Here is an 18,359-nt window from a genome sequence, read left to right as displayed (position 1 = left end):
AATGGCCTTGGACAAAATTCAGCAGTCACTACCAAATAAGGTAGGCATCCTCCACTCCCCTACATATATTGAAGGAAATTATTTAGAGGCAACAAAGAATTTATCTTCAAATAAGGAGTGAACATTATAGTAAATGATTGTTAAAAAATTTCCATTAAATTTGGAGAAATTGATGCCTGTATCACCATAATATTCAACCTTGTTCTGAAGAGTCTAGCAATTGCAATAAGAAAAGTAAATAGTGTAATAAATATTGCGAAATAAATAAAATTTTATTTCCAGATTATACAATTTATAACCTATAAATCTGTCTCATAAAAATAGAATGAGTGTTCAGTAGATAGATAACTAATGCTATATTGAAAGTAGGAGAAAAGAATTGCATCAATATAGCAAATGAAGTATCCAGAATGACATTCAAGACAACTAGAAAAAAAAAAAAAAGAACAAAAATAATGGAGCAAGTCAAGAATAGGAAACTCAAAGTAAAGGAATGATGATTGGCCAAGAAACATGTTTGAAAAAATGCTCAACTGGAATTGAAATTTATGAAATTATATATTAAAACATATATCTAAAGTGATGCTGTAGGAATACTCAATTTGATAGAAATAATCCTGTCAAATTGAGTACTGACAAGAGTCTAAGAGAACAATTTGGCAATATCTAGTAGAATTGGAAGTGTATATAATTCATGATCAATTTAGCAACATCTAACATAACTGAAAGAATATATAATATATGAGCAATGCTACTTCCACGTGTATACAAGTAAAGAAATTCTGGCTCACATAAACCAATGATCACGACAAGGATATTCACTGAAGTATATCTGAAATAGCGACAAACTGTTGAAACTTGAACACTAAAGAATAAAAGAAGGTTTAAATACATTATAGTACGTTCATATAAAAAACTGGGCCAAACGGGTTTTTAATTGTGTAGAAAAGTAGCAGCCCTACATTCAGAGGGCAAGCAACTGATTGCAGAGGAAGATGTGAGCAGCAGAGAAACACACCACCCATTTCTTTTCTCAACATAGCTAAGCATCTGCCATTTTATCTGAATAGTCCTTGCTTAGGGTCACCCTTTTCTGGTTATGGCAACATTTCCAGTGTGGGTTCACACCCCAAAGGCATTAGGTATTGTGAATGGGACTTCCTTAGTAAGGTTTAAGATACACTGGGATTAAACAAAGTCAAGCAAATTTCCTTTAGTGTAGGACTCAAGTCTTTCGATAACCTGATAATAAGCATTATTTTCTTAGAAGAAATTCAGTATTCAAAACTTCATAAGCCTGTGACTACAGAACATTTTTCAAGTACCATTAAATATTACTGTTCCCAGAGACATTCTTTCAGATATGTTGGGTTAAGGCACTGGTATCTATCTGTAATATTACAGATTACTGAATTATTATTAATCTCCTTAGGTGCGAAGTTATATAGTGATTAAGTAGGAGGTTGTCTTTATTCTTAGGAGTTGCATGATTATATACAGAAAGGTGAAATGTCATGATGTCTACAATTTATACTCAAACACCATAGCAAAAAATATGTAAAAAATTATATAGAAGCAAACCAAATACGACAATATAATTACAATCACCAAATCTAGAGAGGGCATACCAGTGTTCACTGTAATTTAAAAAAAAAAAATTTTCCAAATGGACAGTAGTCTTTTGGTTGTTTCTAATTTGTCATAAATTTTGGGCACAAAAAGCAGAGTATAATTTGTATGCTTTTTGGATTATGAAAAGAAAAAGCATTACAGCTCTCCCTGATTCTTCAAAAGCTTTACTCTCATAATCTTCACACTTATCAGCTCTAGAGATTCCTTTCTCACATTAGTTTTCAGAGATGAGTTCTGATATTAGAAATGGAAGTTTATTTTACTGGATTTTATCCACAATTAATTATCTCGGTTTAAGTAAAGACTGAAAGGTAATGGAAGGCTTTTACAAATTCTTTACACTCATAGGGTCTTCCTCTCACATGAAATACTAACATCACTAATGATAAAAATAACAGTGATATTTATTGAGCACATATTTTTCTAAAGGTTTTGTTGTTTTATTAACATTTCATCTTCACAAAAATACTATTAGGGAGGTACTATTATCACCATTTTAAAACTGAGGCACAGAGGGGAGAAGTTTTTGCCAAATATCACACAGGCAGAGGTGGGATTATGAGAATTATAGTAAAGATGTGCCATGGCTAAAGTCTTTTCCCACATTCATTGCATTTACAGAATTATTTTCTGTTACAGTGCTATATAAAGTGTGGTCCCTGTACTGATGCTGGTCACAGATGTTTGCTTCTGGTCTGCAATAAGTTAAGGTACAGATACTGAGAGCAAGCGTTTAGAAACCTTTACAGAAATTTGACAGAACTAATTTATGTCCATTAAATTCAATAATAAAAAAATGGTGGCTTTCATTTTGTATGTGTTTTTCTTTCCATTTCATTTTTCTGATAATCCAATTTTATTGCATTTTATAAAAGTATTGGTCAATAACCAAGTTTGAGGGGGGAAGGTCCTTTACCTTGGTCTGAGATGCATTGTACCAGTATCAGTCTGTGAAAGTTTAACCAAGACTGGGTGATGCTGTAATTTTCAACTTGTTAAATCAATATATAGTATAAAATTATTTCTGTTAAGTTTTGCACATGAAACAAAAGGGATTCCCTCACAAGTAAAAAATTTCTTAAATTATGAGTTCTCTGCTGTTATAAAAGGCATTTTCTAAAGGCCATTGTATCCTCTTTACATTATGCATAGGGTTTCCTCACTCATATGATTTCTCTGATGTAAAGTAAGTTGATCACTACGAATAAAGGCTTTCCCACATTCTTTACATTTATAGGGTTTCTCACCAGTATGAATTCTGTGATGTCGGGTAAGTTCTGAATTAACACTAAATGCCTTCCCACATTCTTTACATTTATAGGGTTTCTCACCGGTATGAATTGTGTGATGTCGAGTAAGTTCTGCTTGAAGACGAAAGGCATTCCCACATTCTTTACATCCGTAAGGTTTCTCACCAGTATGAAGTCTAAAATGTTGAGTAAGATGATACCGACGACTAAAGGTCTTTCCACATTCCTTACATTCATATGGAATCTCACCAGTGTGAATTCTTTGATGTAAGGTAAGTTGGTAACTACAAATAAAAGCATTCCCACATTCGTTACATATGTAGGGTTTCTCACCAGTATGGATTCTGTGATGTTGAGTAAGATGATAGTGACGACTAAAGGTCTTCCCACATTCTTTACATTCATAGGGTTTCTCACCAGTATGAATTCTGTGATGTTGAGTAAGATGATTGCTACGAATAAAGGCTTTCCCACATTCCTGACATTTATAGGGTTTTTCGCCAGTATGAATTCTATGATGCTGAGTAAGTTCTGTTTGAAAGCGAAAGGCCTTTCCACATTCTTTACATTTATAGGGTTTTTCTCCAGTATGAATTTTATAATGTTGAGTAAGATTGTAGCGACGACTAAAAATCTTCCCACATTCCTTACATTCATAGGTATTCTCATTGGTGTGAATTCTCTGGTGTGAAATAAGTTGATTGCTGCGAATAAAGGCCTTCCCACATTCCTTACATTCATAGGGTTTCTCACAAGTATGAATTCGGTGATGTCGGGTAAGTTCTGCTTGAAGACGAAAGGCTTTCCCACATTCTTTACATCCATAGGGTTTCTCACCAGTATGAATTCTATAATGTTGAGTAAGATGATAGCGACTACTGAAGGTTTTCCCACATTCCTTACATTCATAGGGAATCTCACCAGTATGAGCTCTTAGATGTAAAGTAAGTTGATAGCCACAAATAAAGGCCTTCCCACATTCCTTACATTCATAAGGTTTCTCACCAGTGTGAATTCTATGATGTCGAGTAAGTTCTGTTTGGAGACGAAAGGCTTTTCCACATTCTTTACATTCATAGGGTTTCTCACCAGTATGAATTCTATGATGTCGAGTAAGTTCTGCATGAAAACTAAAGGACTTACCACATTCTTTACATTCATAGGGTTTCTCACCAGTATGAATTTTCTGATGTTGAACAAGGTATGAGCCATGACTAAAGGCCTTCCCACATTCAGTACATTTGTAGGGTTTTACACCAGTATGAATTTTCTGATGTTGACTAATATGCCGTTGTACCCTAAAGGTCTTTCCACAAATCTTACATTCATAAGGTCTCTCACCAGTATGAATTCTTTGATGTTCAGTAAGTTGATAATGAAGTCTAAAGGCCTTCCCACATTCCTTACATTCATAAGGTCTCTCTCCAGCATGAATTGTCTGATGTACTCTAAGGTCTCTAACACGACTAAAGGCCTTCCCACATTCCTTACACTCATAGGGTTTCACACCAGAGTGTATTCTCTGATGTTCGGTAAGGTGATAATGAAGTCGAAAGGTCTTCCCACAATCGTTACATTCATAGGGTCTCTCCCCGGCATGAATTGTCTGATGTACTCTAAGGTCTCCCACACGACAAAAGGCCTTCCCACATTCCTTACATTTATAGGGTCTCTCACCAGTATGAATTCTCAGATGTTGAATAAGGTATGACTGTTGTCTAAAAGCCTTCCTACATTCCTTACATTCATATGATTTCTCTCTAGTGTGAATTTTCTGATGTAGAGGAAGAGACATATGTTTGTGGATTATCATTTGACTAACGCATCCCATCTGATGTTCTTCTTGTCTCTCAAATTCATGTTTACACTGCAAATCATTTCTGAAAATGGTGTCCTCATGGATGTAGGTTTTACTTTTTTCCACTGTCTGCAATTGAGATAAATGTATTTCAGAAACATCCCTTTCTGGAAATAACTTCTTGGTGACATACTTAGACTCCAAATCTGAAAAAAAAAGCAAAAAGGAAACAAATGCTGTAATGTGATTTTTCTGTGTTGGGGATGGGATGAGGGGTTAAAAATAACACACATTAGAAGTAAAGGTTTAGAGCAGGGGTCAGCAAACTTTTTCTGTAAAGGGCCAGATAGTAAAAATTTTAGGCTTTGTAGGGCATATGGTCTTTGTCACAATTACTCAGCTCGGCTGTTATAGCACAAAGGCAACCATAGACGATATGTAATTGATGAGCATGGCTGTGTTATAATAACACTTTCTTTATGGACACTGAAATCTGAATGTCATAAAATTACTTTCTGTCACAAAATCTTCTTTTGATTTTTTTTTCAACAATTTAAAAATGTAAAAACCAGTTTTGGCCTGTGAGCCATACAAAAGCTGACGGTGAGCTATTTGGCCCACAGGCCGTAGGCTGCTGGATCCTGGCTTAGAGAACTCTAAATTATTGTAATACAATTTTGAAAGAAGACAAAAAGACCTCAGAAAATGATGTGACTTTAACAGAGGGTAAAACAGGTGATTAGAGGAACAAGTCAAGTCAGTGGTCCTCCTGTTTAGGACGGATGTAGGGGAGTTCCTCACATATGCTGCTCTTCAGGCACCAGCCCAGACAAATGGAATCCAAATCTATAGGAACACGTCCTGGATATCCGCATTTTTAATCTTTTTCATCAGATGATGTTGATGCAGATCATTTTGAGAATCTGTGCCTAATTCTTTTCCCAAAGGTTTCTCTTTACCCTTAGAATAAAATCCAAACATATTACCATGGATAAACATATTACCGCCATATCACCTTGCTTATCTGTAAGACCTGTTCAAGCCAATGACATCTTTGTTCTCAGTCCCCCATCGCAACGCATCCTTTTAGATCCTATAATATGCCACAACTTTCCCTATGTCTTAAGGCTTTTTGCAGGGCTGTGTCCTTTCCCAGCAATCCTCTGACTGGGTTCTTTGTATGGCTGGCTCCTTCTCACTCTTCAGGTCTCAGGTTAAATGTCACTTCCTCAGAAAGGCTCTCCCTACTCACCACATCTAAGTCAGTCCACGTTCTTGACTCCATATTCCAGCACTTAGTTCTGGGGCTTTTCTCAACTACATACTCACTAATTTTCTCATTTGTTGTTCTGTGTATTTTCCTATACCTTAGAATTTTTGCATCGTGTTTATGAGGGATATTGATTTGTAGGTCTCTTTTCTCGTAATGTCTTTGTCTGGTTTTGGTATCAGAGTAATGCTGGCCTTGGAGAGTGAGCTGGAAGATATTCCCTCCTCTTCAAGTTTCTGGAAGAGTTTGTGTACCACTGGCACACAAATGTAAAAACCTAAAACTATAAAAATTCTAGAAGAAAACATAGGAGAAAAGCTTTGTAACCTTGAGTTTGGCAAAGATTTCTTAGATATGATCCTGAACATACAATCCATAGAAGAAAAAAGTGATAAATTGGACTTAATCAAATGAAGAACTTATGTTGTTCAAAAGACACTGTTAAGAGAACGAAAAGACAGGCCACATAATGGGAGAAAATATTTGCAAATCACACATCTGATAAAGGACTTGTATCCAGAATACAAGGGACTCTCAAAACCAATAAAGAAACAAACAACTCAATTAGCAAATGGGCAAAAGATTCTAATAGACACTTCACCAAGGAAGCTATATGAATGAGAAATTAAGCAATGAAAAGTTGCTCCACATCATTAGGCATTAGGGAAATGAAAATTAAAACCACAATGTGATATTACTGCACACCTATTAGTATAACTAAAATTAAAAAGACTGACCATAGCACGTGCTAACAAGGATGTGGAGGAACTAGAATTCTCATATACTTCTGCTGGGCAGGTAAAATGGTACAACCACTTTGGAAAACAGTGTGGTAGCTTCTTAAAAATTTAAACACGTATTTACCATGTGATCCACCCATTCCTCCCCAGATATTTACCCAAGATAAACGAAAGCATATATCTATACAAAGACTTGTACATGAATGTTTATATCAGCTTTATTTGGAAAACCCCCAAACTGGAAATAATTCAATGTCCATCAACAGGTAAATGGATAAACAAATTGTGGCATATCCATACAATAAAATACTACTCAGCAATAAAAAAAGAATGAACTATTGATACATACAACAACATGGATGAATCTTAAAATAATTATGCTGAGTGAATGAAGCTAAATTTAAAAAAATCACTGTATGATTCCATTTATACAAAATTCTAGAAAATGCAAACTATAGTGACAGAAAGCAGATTAGTGGTTGCCTGGGGAGGGGGTAGAGAGCAGCAGGAGGAAGAGTTTACTTTTGGAGGTGATGGATATATTTATTATTTTGATTGTGTAATAGTTTCACAACATACATATGTCAACTTATCAAACTGTACACTTTAAATATATGCAGTTTACTGTATGCTAATTATACATTAATGAAACTGTTTTAAAAAGTTATAGTGTTGACACTGAACATGGGTGCATTTTATATTATGTAAATTATGCCTCAATACATGTGATTGAGAAAATACACCTGTCCCATGACTCAGCAATTCCACTTCTGCATATTCCCAAGAGAAAGGAAAACATATGAACACACAAATAATTGTACAAGAATGTTCAAATCAGCTGGCATAATCTGGTTTGGGAATAAACACAGATGACTGGATCTCAGAATCTGCATTGGCTGTTTACTCTGCTTGGAATGCTCCTCCTCATCATTCACACGGCATGAGACCTCACTTCATATCTCTGTTCAAAGGTTATCCCCTCAGAACGGCCTTTGTTGAGATTATCTAAATTAGCCCCACAACCCTGCAACGTTCTGTGTCCTTACCCTGCTTAATTTTCTTCACAATGCATATCAACCTGATATTATCTTATCTGTTTGCTTCTTTACTAAATGTCTCCCTTACTACAGTATCGACACCTCCCCATAACAGCAGGAACCTACATCCATGGTGCCTAGGCTCTAGCACAGTGCCTGGCTTCAAGTCAACAGGAAATTTGTGTTGAATAAAATCATTTTAGGCAATGGAGAAATGAATATAAGTGTAACTATAAAAGCAGACTTGGAAACACAGGTAAAATGGTTGTCAATGGGGGTGAAAGAAAACAGTCCCCTCTTTGAAATGGGAGGAGGGAAAGAGCAGGGAAACGAGGAGCATGGCAGTGGGGGTCCAGGTGAAGCGCCTTTGGGAGCTCATGGTGAGGGGATCTTAATGTTTTCTGGGTCTCAGGCCTCTTCTCCACAGGCCTTGGGCCTTTGAACGGAGCTTTCCGAACAACATCTCAGGGGTGTGCATCCCCCGAGGCGGGTGCCGTAACTCGGGAGGGCCTGATCTGCCGTCACTCACCTGAGCACCATCTTCTCGTCCCCTCCCTCAGTACCATCCAGGGCTCCTTCTCTTGCTCCAATAGAGTAATCACATCTGGCTTAGGAATGCGGCACCCTGCTCATAAGAAAGAAATGCCACATGATTTACAATAAGAACAACAACACAAAAACTGTAAGCTCAAAATGACTTAATTCAGACTTGGTTATATTTATATTAAACTGGAGGTCAAAAAGGTACTTAATAAAATGAAAAAGGTCACTGAAGAATATTGACATTTAGATGGACTCATGATCATAGGACTAAACAGGACAGAAAGCGGAGGGAAAAGGTCTGCTCTGCTTTTAAAGGAGTCTAGAGAAGGGTTGAGAACACAGACTCTAGGGCCCTACAGTCTGGGTTCAAATCCTCTGCCGCCTACCAGCACTGTGACCTTGAAAAGTCACTTACTCTCCATGTGTTGTACTTTTTTTTTCTTTTTGGTGAGGAAGATTGGCCCCGAGCTAACGTCTGTTGTCAATCTTCCTCTTTTTGCTTGAGGAAGATTGTTGCTGAGCTAACATCTGTGCCAATCTTCCTCTATTTTCTATGTGGGAAAATACAGCACGACTTGGTGAGCGATGTGTAGGTCCATGCCCAGGATCCAAACCTACAAACTCCAGGCTGCCGAAGCTGAGAGTGCGAACTTAACCACTACACCACCAAGCCAGCCCCCCATGTGCTGTACTTTTATCAAATGAAAAATGGGGCTAATATTACCTGCTTCGTAGAGCTGTTATGAGAATTAAATGAATTAATATATGTAAAGATTTAAAAGGATACCAGTATACACTATTATTTTTGTCATTATTATTTTAGTAAAAGAAAAATACTAAGTTTCCTAAAACATATCCAGTTTCTTCCTCAAAATTCTTTCAACAGAAAACGCAAAATTCAGAGACTATAACTTTCAACCATGAAGTAGGTTAAAGAGAACATGTCTCTTCCAGGATGGGATGTGTTTGCTTGAATTTTCAATGGATATTGTTAACCCAATCTACCACTGTATAAACTGATGATCAAAGAAAGCCAGAACCCTGAGACTAGCTGATCTCTTTGAAGGTGGGCCCCACATTAACCCAGAGCAGCTATAGGAATTCTGAGCATACACATTACATGAAACCTGGCTTCTCTGAAAATGTTATAGAACCCAAATCTAGGAATCATTCAGGAAAACAGGCAGTTGTAGGAAGGGCCAGAGAGAGGAGTGAAGGTCACTGAAGGATGGGGAAGATCAAGGTGCTTAATGCAAGTGCCCATTCCCAACCCGATAACGCTCAAACCATTTCTTTCGAAACGGGGCAGAGATTCAGCTGGTTTCTTAAAACAGAGCTCTGAACTTCAACAAAGGAGAAAACTGATATTCCAGAAAGCAGACTGTAAATTATTTGCAGAGACATCCTCACCTAACGAGACCAAGTTGCTGTAGTTCTCTAGCATCACATCCCTGTACAGGGCCCTCTGCACAGGGCCCAGGCACTCCCACTCCTCCTGGGACAGGTCGATGGCCACGTCCCGGAATGCCAGGGACATCTGAAACGACAGAGCCACGTATCATAAACATTGTTTTAAAGGTATTTTCAAGATGGAAAACCGCTTTACAGGAAAGAGGCAACATAGCGAGTAAACTGGGGTTCAAGCCTGTGACATGTAAGGAAGAATAAGGAAATTAGTATTTCTAAAGTGGGTACCTATATGCTTTCAAAGAACACTGCTGGTACAGACAAAATGTCTGTATCCCATGGGATAATATAATCATCCAAGCATCTGGAAATGAATAAAATAATCGAAGTTTCCTAATGAAATGAAATCATATAAATAAGCATACTACCTATCATGTACCTGCATTTTAAGTTCTGAATAAATATGAGTTTATTGAATAAATAGAAATAGGCTGAATAAATAGAAATAAATATTTCTATATTAATAATTAATTAGAAATAATTATTAGAATTATTTCTAATTCTAATATTCTAATTCTAATTCTATATAATAATTCTAATAAAAATTAACAGATTAATTTTAATTAAAATTCTAAAATTTTAATTAATTTAAAAATTCATATTAATAATTAATAATATTTTAAGGAATAAATGTTATTTACTGAATAAATAGAAATAAATTCTATCTTCCTTTCAAGGAATTAAATAAAAAAGAAGCAGCAATGAATTGCTTTTCCCCAAAAGTACTCTGAAATCTCTATCTTTGAAAACAGGACTTGATTGACATTTTATTTCATCGCAACTCAGGTTCATCATTATGCAAGATAATGTCCTAAGCATTTTTCCTTGTTGTACCAAGTGACAAAGTCTTGAGTTAATTTATTTATTGGCTGGCTAATCATCCATCTTGTGGACAGATCAGACTAATCCTTTTTTCATATTTAGGCATTTCGGTTGGACAAATGTCTAAGGTCTTCCCCAGTCCTGTGAGCCTATTTCCACGCCCCATTAGGGATCTGGAGGGTCTTCCTACCTGCTACCACCACCGTCCCTCAGCAACACCTGGCTTGATCCTGAGTCAGAGGATGCTGATGGAGGATGATCCACAATGACACTGAGGTCACTGGAGACCAGCCAACTCCTCAACCACGAAACTGACCTTTGTCCTGTTGTTCGTCCCTCTGGGGACCCCCCTGGCTAGATCCCCGAAATCCCCACATGCAGGCCTCACACTCCAATCCAGTCCTATAAGCCTCTCAAGGTATGAGATCTCACCACATGCAGAACACTCAACACTGAATTCCATCTTATCAACCTGCAAACTCAGGTCCGTGGAGTCCAATGGGACCATCATCTCTGTGTCATGGAATCATGACCCTAACCAGGGAAGTTCCAATATTTCCCTCAAGGGACTTCACCTTTCACTGCTCCATCACTGCTCCTGAGAGAGACTGGCCACATAGAGAGCTGATGAATAGGTGAACACAGGTAAGAGGCAAGAGAGGTGAATGAGGAGGATGCTAGGCTGTGTGGCACCATCCTTCACTTTGATCAAAGTAACACGGAGCAGGTTCAGCAACAGGGTCGTCTTAGGAAGGAAGTCTCAGGATAATAAAAATGATCACAGGAATGCAAAACCACAACATTGCAAGGAGGAGAAATGTGAACTTACACGGGCCATGGTTTTAGAACTGCAAGAACCTGTTGGTCCTCTTTGGGCTTCCTCCACTGGAGAGGCACAGAGTCCAGCGAAGCCAGGGCTGGGGGAGGAACAAGAGGCTTTGAGACCAGGCATGTCTCTGAAATCCCAAAGTGACCTAAGTTAATATCATCCTGTTTGCCTTCTTTCTGCTTCCATCCCCACAATGCCTCATACACAAATCAGGAGAGGTAAGAGGGAGTTTGGATAAAGCCAAACCCTCCCTATACCACGGGGAGACACCTGCACAAGTACAGATATAGAGCAGAGGCCTCCTGTATGAAGCCAGACCAGGAACTCCAGCAGAAGGCTCTCTGACCCACCCCAATTTCTGATGATGCTAATCTGTAGCCGAGACCAAATTGTTGAGTCCTGCCCTGAGCAGGTCCCCTTCCATCCATGTCCACCTTCTAGAGCTGAGAAGGGGCTGCCCCATCCAAATCCGAATATCTTTCATGGCTTGGGTATGTATCTGGACTCTGCAGACATGCAGGCAGAAAACAGCAGGTGGCCTTTCCCACTGCAAAATGCACCTGCCCACATGGAGTCCTCCCCTGGCCAGAACTACAGCTCCCAGAATCCTCTGGGCTCTGTTTCCAACCAACCTCTTTCCTAATCAGGGTGATCTATCTGTTTTCCTGAAAGAAGTCATTGACCACCCAATCTCTCAATATCAAAGCTGCAGAGGTATGAATTCATGCCCACAGTCGAGAGGTGACAACAACCAAAATAGATATTTTTAGTGTCTTCTATGTGATGGGTCCTTTATCACGTTAACATTAAATCATACTGTGTAGTTACCTCCACTCAACAGATGAGGTCATAGAGGCTCAGAGTAAAGTTCCTTGCTAAAATTCAATTAGTAAGAGGTAGGGCTGTGTTTTGAATCCACATCTCTAAATACAGAGCCAATTCTCTTTCAACTCTGGCTTTTTCCCCTGTATCCCAGGATTGCTTCCTTTGAATGAAACTTGAGCACAGGTAATTCGCTAAAAAGTAACAACATATCATCCACCAAAGTTATTCAATTTCAATACAATTAAGGTATACATGTTAAATAAAGAAATATGAGTTTATAGTTATTAGATTGGCAGATTTAGAAGACTGATGATGTGCCATATGAATGAGGTCATGGGGAAATGGATATTTTGTAGATTTGTGCAACCTTTCAATAGGGCATATAGAAGTATGTGAAAGAATTTAACCACACAAAGCTCCTCTGGGACTTTGTAAACGTGTATCAAGATGTATGCAGGGAAGACAGTGTTCAGCATTTTGAGTCCAGCAATAGTTGACTGGTTAAGTAAATTACAGATCATCTATGTAATGGAATATTAAGTAGATATTAAGTACTCTACTAAATTGGAGAAAATATTTAAAGGATATGGAAAATATTCAGGATATATTCTAAATAGAAAAATCAAGTTAAAAACCAGAATGTACAATATGATTACATTGTAAAAAATACACACACACACACACATATAAAGAAAGAAAGACAGACAGGCAGACATCAAGACAGAAAAAAGTCCAGAAAGTTATCTATCTATATGTCAAAACTGCTGATCTGTTTGGCTTTTTTTTTTTTTTTTTTGCTGAGGAAGATTCGTCCTGAGCTAACATCTGTACCAATCTTTCTCTATTTTATATGTGGGTTGCCACCACAGTATGGCTGCCGATGAGTGGTGTAGGTCCGCACCCAAGATCCGAACCTGCAAACCTGTGAACCGAACCCACCAAAGCAGAGAGCACTGAACTTAACCACTAGACCACAGGGCCAGCCCCTGTATGACATATTTTTGATATTCTTTTTGCTTAGTATAATCCATAATTTTTAAAGCAATTTTAAATATACACATAGGCATATATATGTATTTATTTCATTTTTATAAGAGAAAGATCTTCCTCTTTTAAATGATTCTCTTGAACTTGGAGAAAAAGCTCAAGATAATCTAAAATCAGCTGTTATATTTTTATTGAATGTCTTTTTTCCTTTATCTCCTAACGCCTGATTTTTTGTATATGTCCATGTATATGAATGTACTGCCATGGCTTGTATGTATGGATTGTGGTCTCAATGAGGCTTCCTTTCACGTGCTCTGGACAGACGTATTCCCAACAGTTTATTTTGCTCTGAAACTGTTCTTTCAGCCATGATATCCTCCAAAGTGCTGCTAAATAATCTTGTCCTACTAATCTCACTTTGAATTTAACATCATTAGAATAAAAACTACAAGTTGTGCTATCCAATAGGATAGCCAATAGCCACAGATGGCTATTTAAATCAAATTTTACATTAAGTAAAATTAAATAAAATTACCAGTTCAGTTCCTCAGTGGCACTAGCCACACTTCAGGTGCTTGGTAGTCTCATGTGGCTAGTAGCTTCCATACTGGAGAATGCAGATATAGAACATATATTTATGTATGGTATGGCAGCACTGGTATGAAGCAGAAAATCCATTTATCGCCACAGAGTTCCCCTAAGTTCAGAATACAGTATTATCATAAGACCCAGCATACTTTGAGGCCTCATGTCTGATATTTGACTAAAATTCCATTTTTAGACAGTTCTTCTTAGGAAATGGCTATAAAAGCTCATTAAGATATAGGCATAAGATGTTTATCATGTAACAACTTAGAATAACCAAATATTATAAATACAAATCGCTACAGGAAGCAACAGGCTGAATAAATTATGGTCGGTTGTGATAGCACACTAAGGCCGTATTCATACTGATTACACTGGTCCATAGTTATTGTTGGAGAAAGACATTCATGACGAATTACTTATTGACAGAGGCAAATTAAAGAAGTATGTAAAATTATGGGAGGGATTATAATGTCATTCATAACAGATTCTGTTGTCAGACTTTCAGAATGTGAATCTCAGTCTGACAGCTACTAACTTTTCAGTTAGTTTACCGATAAACTGGGGATAAGAATAGCACCTATCTCATACAGTTGTCATGAAGATTGAGATATTACATATACACCACTTAATGAGATATAATTACTTAATAAAAGTTAGATAGTATTATTATTAAATATTGTTATTAAATAACAATATTGTATTAAATAACAAATATTGTTATTAAATAAAATTATTTTCTGTTTCTTTTTTATACTAAAATTTGAGTTCATGTCCACTCATGCCCCAGTAGATAGTTGTATGTCATAGTTGCACATCCTTCTAGCTGCTGTATGTGGGACGCGGCCTCAGCATGGCCAGAGAAGCGGTGCGTTGGTGCGCACCCGGGATCTGAACCCGGGCCGCCAGCAGCGGAGCGCGCGCACTTAACCACTACGCCACTGGGCTGGCCCCCATGTCCACTCTTATTTATAATGACATTTAAAATATTTTAGAGTCAAGCCTTGAAAATGAAATTATTTTTAACTAACAACAGTAGCAAAATAGATTCTCAGAAAGCTAACCAAGAAATCTGTCCTTGTCCCCGCAGCTGCCAGAGGAGACACCTTTCTTCAACATAAAACTAATGTCATAAACCAATGTTACTGCAATAAACAAAAAATTAAAAAAAAAAAAAAACTAACAAAAAGAATCTAATAAGGCATTAAATAGAGAACTTTAATAAGAGATTCAATCTTATTCTCCTGTCCTATGTAAAGATTTACATGAATATTTATAGTTATTACCATCTTATTGTGTTGTACTATTATAAATCTGTCCTATAAAATGTTCGTTGCATAACGGAGCTTTAAAAGATGCTTGGACTTGGGGTCCGCCTGGTGGTGGAGCAGTTAAGTTTGCACACTCTGCTTCGGTGGCCCAGGGTTCGCAGGTTCGGATCCCGGGCGCACACCGATGCACCGCTTGTCAGGCCATGCTGTGGCAGTATCCCATATAAAGTGGAGGAAGATGGGCACAGATGTTAGCCCAGGGCCAATCTTCCTCAGCAAAAAGAGGAGGATTGGCATCGGATGTTAGCTCAGGGCTGATCTTCCTCACCAAAAAAAAAAAAAGATACTTGGACAGGAGAGGGTATTGCTATGTCCTGTGAAAGCAACCTTAAAAATCTAAAAAAAGTATAATCCTGAAGGACTATCTTATTTGATAAATTGTGCCATAATAATTACTCTTTTTTACCCGGGCTGCCAGTAGCGGAGTGCGTGCACTTAACCGCTAAGCCATGGGGCCGGCCCCCATAATAATTACTCTTAATTGATTTATATAACCCTAAAAGGTATAAATACCTGGAAGGTATCAAACTAGAGGGGTTCATTGGCACTTTCTTCTTCTTCCTATATTCATGGAGGTATAAGAAACCTATGGTTGGGTAGAATTACTTTTTCTAAATAGAGGTGGCAAGTCTCTGTGTCCTTTGCCTGTTCAATTAGTACAATTTCTATTCTGCAGAAACACACACACACACACACCCATACATATACAGGTGCACAGAAAAATTTTGCTGAAATATATGCCCTGAAATATTAATAGTGATGCTGGGGCTATTTTAACTTTCTTCTTTATAAGTACCTCATACAATATAACTGAATAACTGATTTTTTTTTTTTTGCAAAAAATGAGCATTAATTCCATAATCTTAAGTATACAATAAATCTAAGTCCAATTTTAAAATATTTTAAAATCTGGAAGCAAATTGCTTCGACATGTGTGGTAACAGTAAGGAAACCAGTGTGACCATTATAGATAAAGCCTACCAATTCTTCAAGACAAGGAGAGCTTTTACTGACAAGATTCTTTTCTGAGTGAACATAAGTCAGGTGGGGGCATCTACAGACTAAGAAAATTTGGGTAAAGCAGACAGACAGTGTTTGGTTCTCTCTCTACTTCTCCACTGAATAATCAATCAAAATATCACTTTGGCTATAACCCTTGTAATATGTCTTTGAATCTCAATATTAGTAAATGAGATTCATGTAAAACTTAATATTTGAGTATTATTGTTTATCACTATGAATATTACTTTACTTACATGTACTTCTTTTTCTTTTTTTGCTTAGGAAAATTCACCCTGAGCTAACATCTGTGCCAACCTTCCTCTATTTTGTCTGTGGGTCGCTGCCACAGCATGGCCACCGACAAGTGGTGTAGGTCCACGCCCAGGAACTGAACCCAGGCTGCTAAAGTGGAGGGTGCCGAATTTAACCACTATGGGGGACTCCTACTTTTTTTCTTACGACAAACTCTTTACAAACACAAATCTCAACCCATTGATTCCTTGGAAAAATCCCTGCCTGTGATGACACAAATTTCCATGCCCAGACATCCAATCACATTCCTGCTCCTAAAAGCCTTATAAAGCAGATGTCGGGGCTGGCCCAGTTGTGTAGTGGTTAAGTTCGCGTGCTCTGCTTTGGCAGCCCGGGGTTTGCAGGTTCAGATCCGGGGCGCGGACCTACACACCACTTGTCAAGGCATGCTGTGGCGGTGTTCCATATAAAGCAGAGGAAGATGGGCACGGATATTAGCCCAGGGCCAATCTTCCTCAGCAAAAAGAGGAGGATTGGCAACAGATGTTAGCTCAGGGCTGATCTTCCTCACCAAAAAAAAAAAAAAAAAAGCAGATGTCCGTGTCACTTACTTATGACACCAGTCAAACCACACTCTGATCTTGCCTTACTTTTAAACTGAGGTTTTGGAGAAGATCAATGATGTGATTCCACCTAAACATTAATCTCAATAAAACAAGGCTTTAACTTTAGACTCCAGGATATGCATTTCTTATTATTATAAAAAGTGAGTGCAGAGGAATGATTGGAAAAGCGAGGAGAGGGGCATTTGGGGGCCAGCGAGGAGAGGGATCCATCTGCATGGCCCATCACTCACTGGGAAGGAAGGCCTAGGATAGGCCACTGGACATTTCAGGAAAAGAAAAGCAAATGTTGCCACGTACTAAAACAAAAATGCCTTTGTGAACAAAGAGGAAATACACACTCACCTGATCTGGACTTTTAGATGTGCAACAATTCTTCCCTCCTCCTTAGGCTCCTTCTCTTGGAGAATGGCAGGATTGGGGAAGAAGGAAATCATGAGACACCAGGCCTTTCTTGGAGCACAGACAGACCGAGAAAATCCCCTCCAGGGCCACATCTGCCCAGACCTCACACACATAACCAGATGTGCGAGAGAGGCTGGAAGCTGTCCTCGAATTCACAGCAGATTCCGTGGGTCAGAAGTACGGGAATGCTGTGGTTCCGAGAAAGGCAGCAGCACCCATAGCGCCTCCAAGTACAGACCCTCCCATCATTTCATCCCGGGAGTCTGTCTCAGGGACACTTCTAGCTCTAACATTCCCCTCTCAAGCCCGTCTGTGCCTTCTTGCCCGGAACTTTCATCCTAGGGCTCAATATTTGACTTGCGTCTTGGGGACACTGCTCTGAGCAGACACTCGGGGCTGTGAGCGGAGGGTGGGGAGAGCAGCAGGAACCTGGGTCAGGGACATACACCGCAGAGCCAAGCACCAGTCGCAGCCTCACAACCGCACGCTCCGTCACGGAGGCCCAACCTGGACCGGACACACACACACACACGCCCCGCCTGTCACACTCAATCACACAATCCCCCTCCTCTGCTCCTCACGCAGGCAGAGGCCTGAGGCTCCGGGCACCATGCGCCCTGGGCTCCACACTTTGGGCAGCAGCTCCATCCCCAACCCTACTCCCACGAATCCCTCTCCGCCTCACCCAGCACCGACCTCTTCCCTGCACCCGTGGTGGCTGAACCACCCAGAAGGCACGCAGAGGCCTCTGAGGGTCGCGGCTAACACTGCCCCCTGGGCTTCTGGGAAATGTAGTCCGTAGCCAGAAGCCGGCGGGCTTGGGCTGTGAATGCGCAGGCGCAGGCGCAGGCGCAGACGCGCGCGCGCGGAACTGGCGGCTCCAGCCCGGCTCCCGGGCACTGGCGCGGTAAGCTGAGCGGAGCTTACAGCCCGGGTTGTCCGTGGTCTGCCAGGCTCGGCG

At 39.2% G+C, this 18,359-nt stretch overlaps 1 protein-coding gene across 2 annotated transcripts; it reads right to left on the bottom strand.

Moving 5' to 3' along the window:
* Positions 1-462: 462 nt before the first annotated feature.
* Positions 463-18,080, bottom strand: LOC131396852 (zinc finger protein 546). 2 transcript variants are annotated; one of them, XM_058529324.1, is made up of 6 exons: positions 17,339-18,080; positions 12,217-12,404; positions 11,389-11,476; positions 9,681-9,807; positions 8,257-8,352; positions 463-4,886 (listed from the first exon to the last, which is right to left on the bottom strand). In XM_058529324.1, the coding sequence occupies exons 2-6, from the start codon at positions 12,237-12,239 to the stop codon at positions 2,770-2,772; spliced, it is 2,451 nt and encodes an 816-aa protein (XP_058385307.1). In that variant the 5' UTR covers positions 12,240-12,404; positions 17,339-18,080; the 3' UTR covers positions 463-2,769. The 2 variants fall into 2 exon arrangements, with proteins under 2 accessions (XP_058385307.1, XP_058385306.1); XM_058529323.1 differs by lacking the exon at positions 12,217-12,404.
* Between the last annotated feature and the right edge of the window lie 279 nt (positions 18,081-18,359).

The sequence above is a fragment of the Diceros bicornis genome, chromosome 34 (genome assembly GCF_020826845.1).
Source record: "Diceros bicornis minor isolate mBicDic1 chromosome 34, mDicBic1.mat.cur, whole genome shotgun sequence".
Classification (NCBI taxonomy): Eukaryota; Metazoa; Chordata; class Mammalia; order Perissodactyla; family Rhinocerotidae; genus Diceros; species Diceros bicornis.
This window is presented reverse-complemented; position numbering and strand designations above follow the sequence as displayed.

Bases quoted from the DNA above. Each gene is read 5' to 3' on its own strand.
- LOC131396852 (XM_058529323.1), bottom strand. From the start codon at position 17,511: ATGTGTGTGAGGTCTGGGCAGATGTGGCCCTGGAGGGGATTTTCTCGG. The intron at 8,353-9,680 runs GTGAGGATGTCT...TCTTATGAGCAG, and splicing joins CAGCAACTTGGTCTCGTTAG to GGTGCCGCATTCCTAAGCCA. The intron at 4,887-8,256 runs GTGAGTGACGGC...TTTTTTTTTCAG, and splicing joins GACGAGAAGATGGTGCTCAG to ATTTGGAGTCTAAGTATGTC.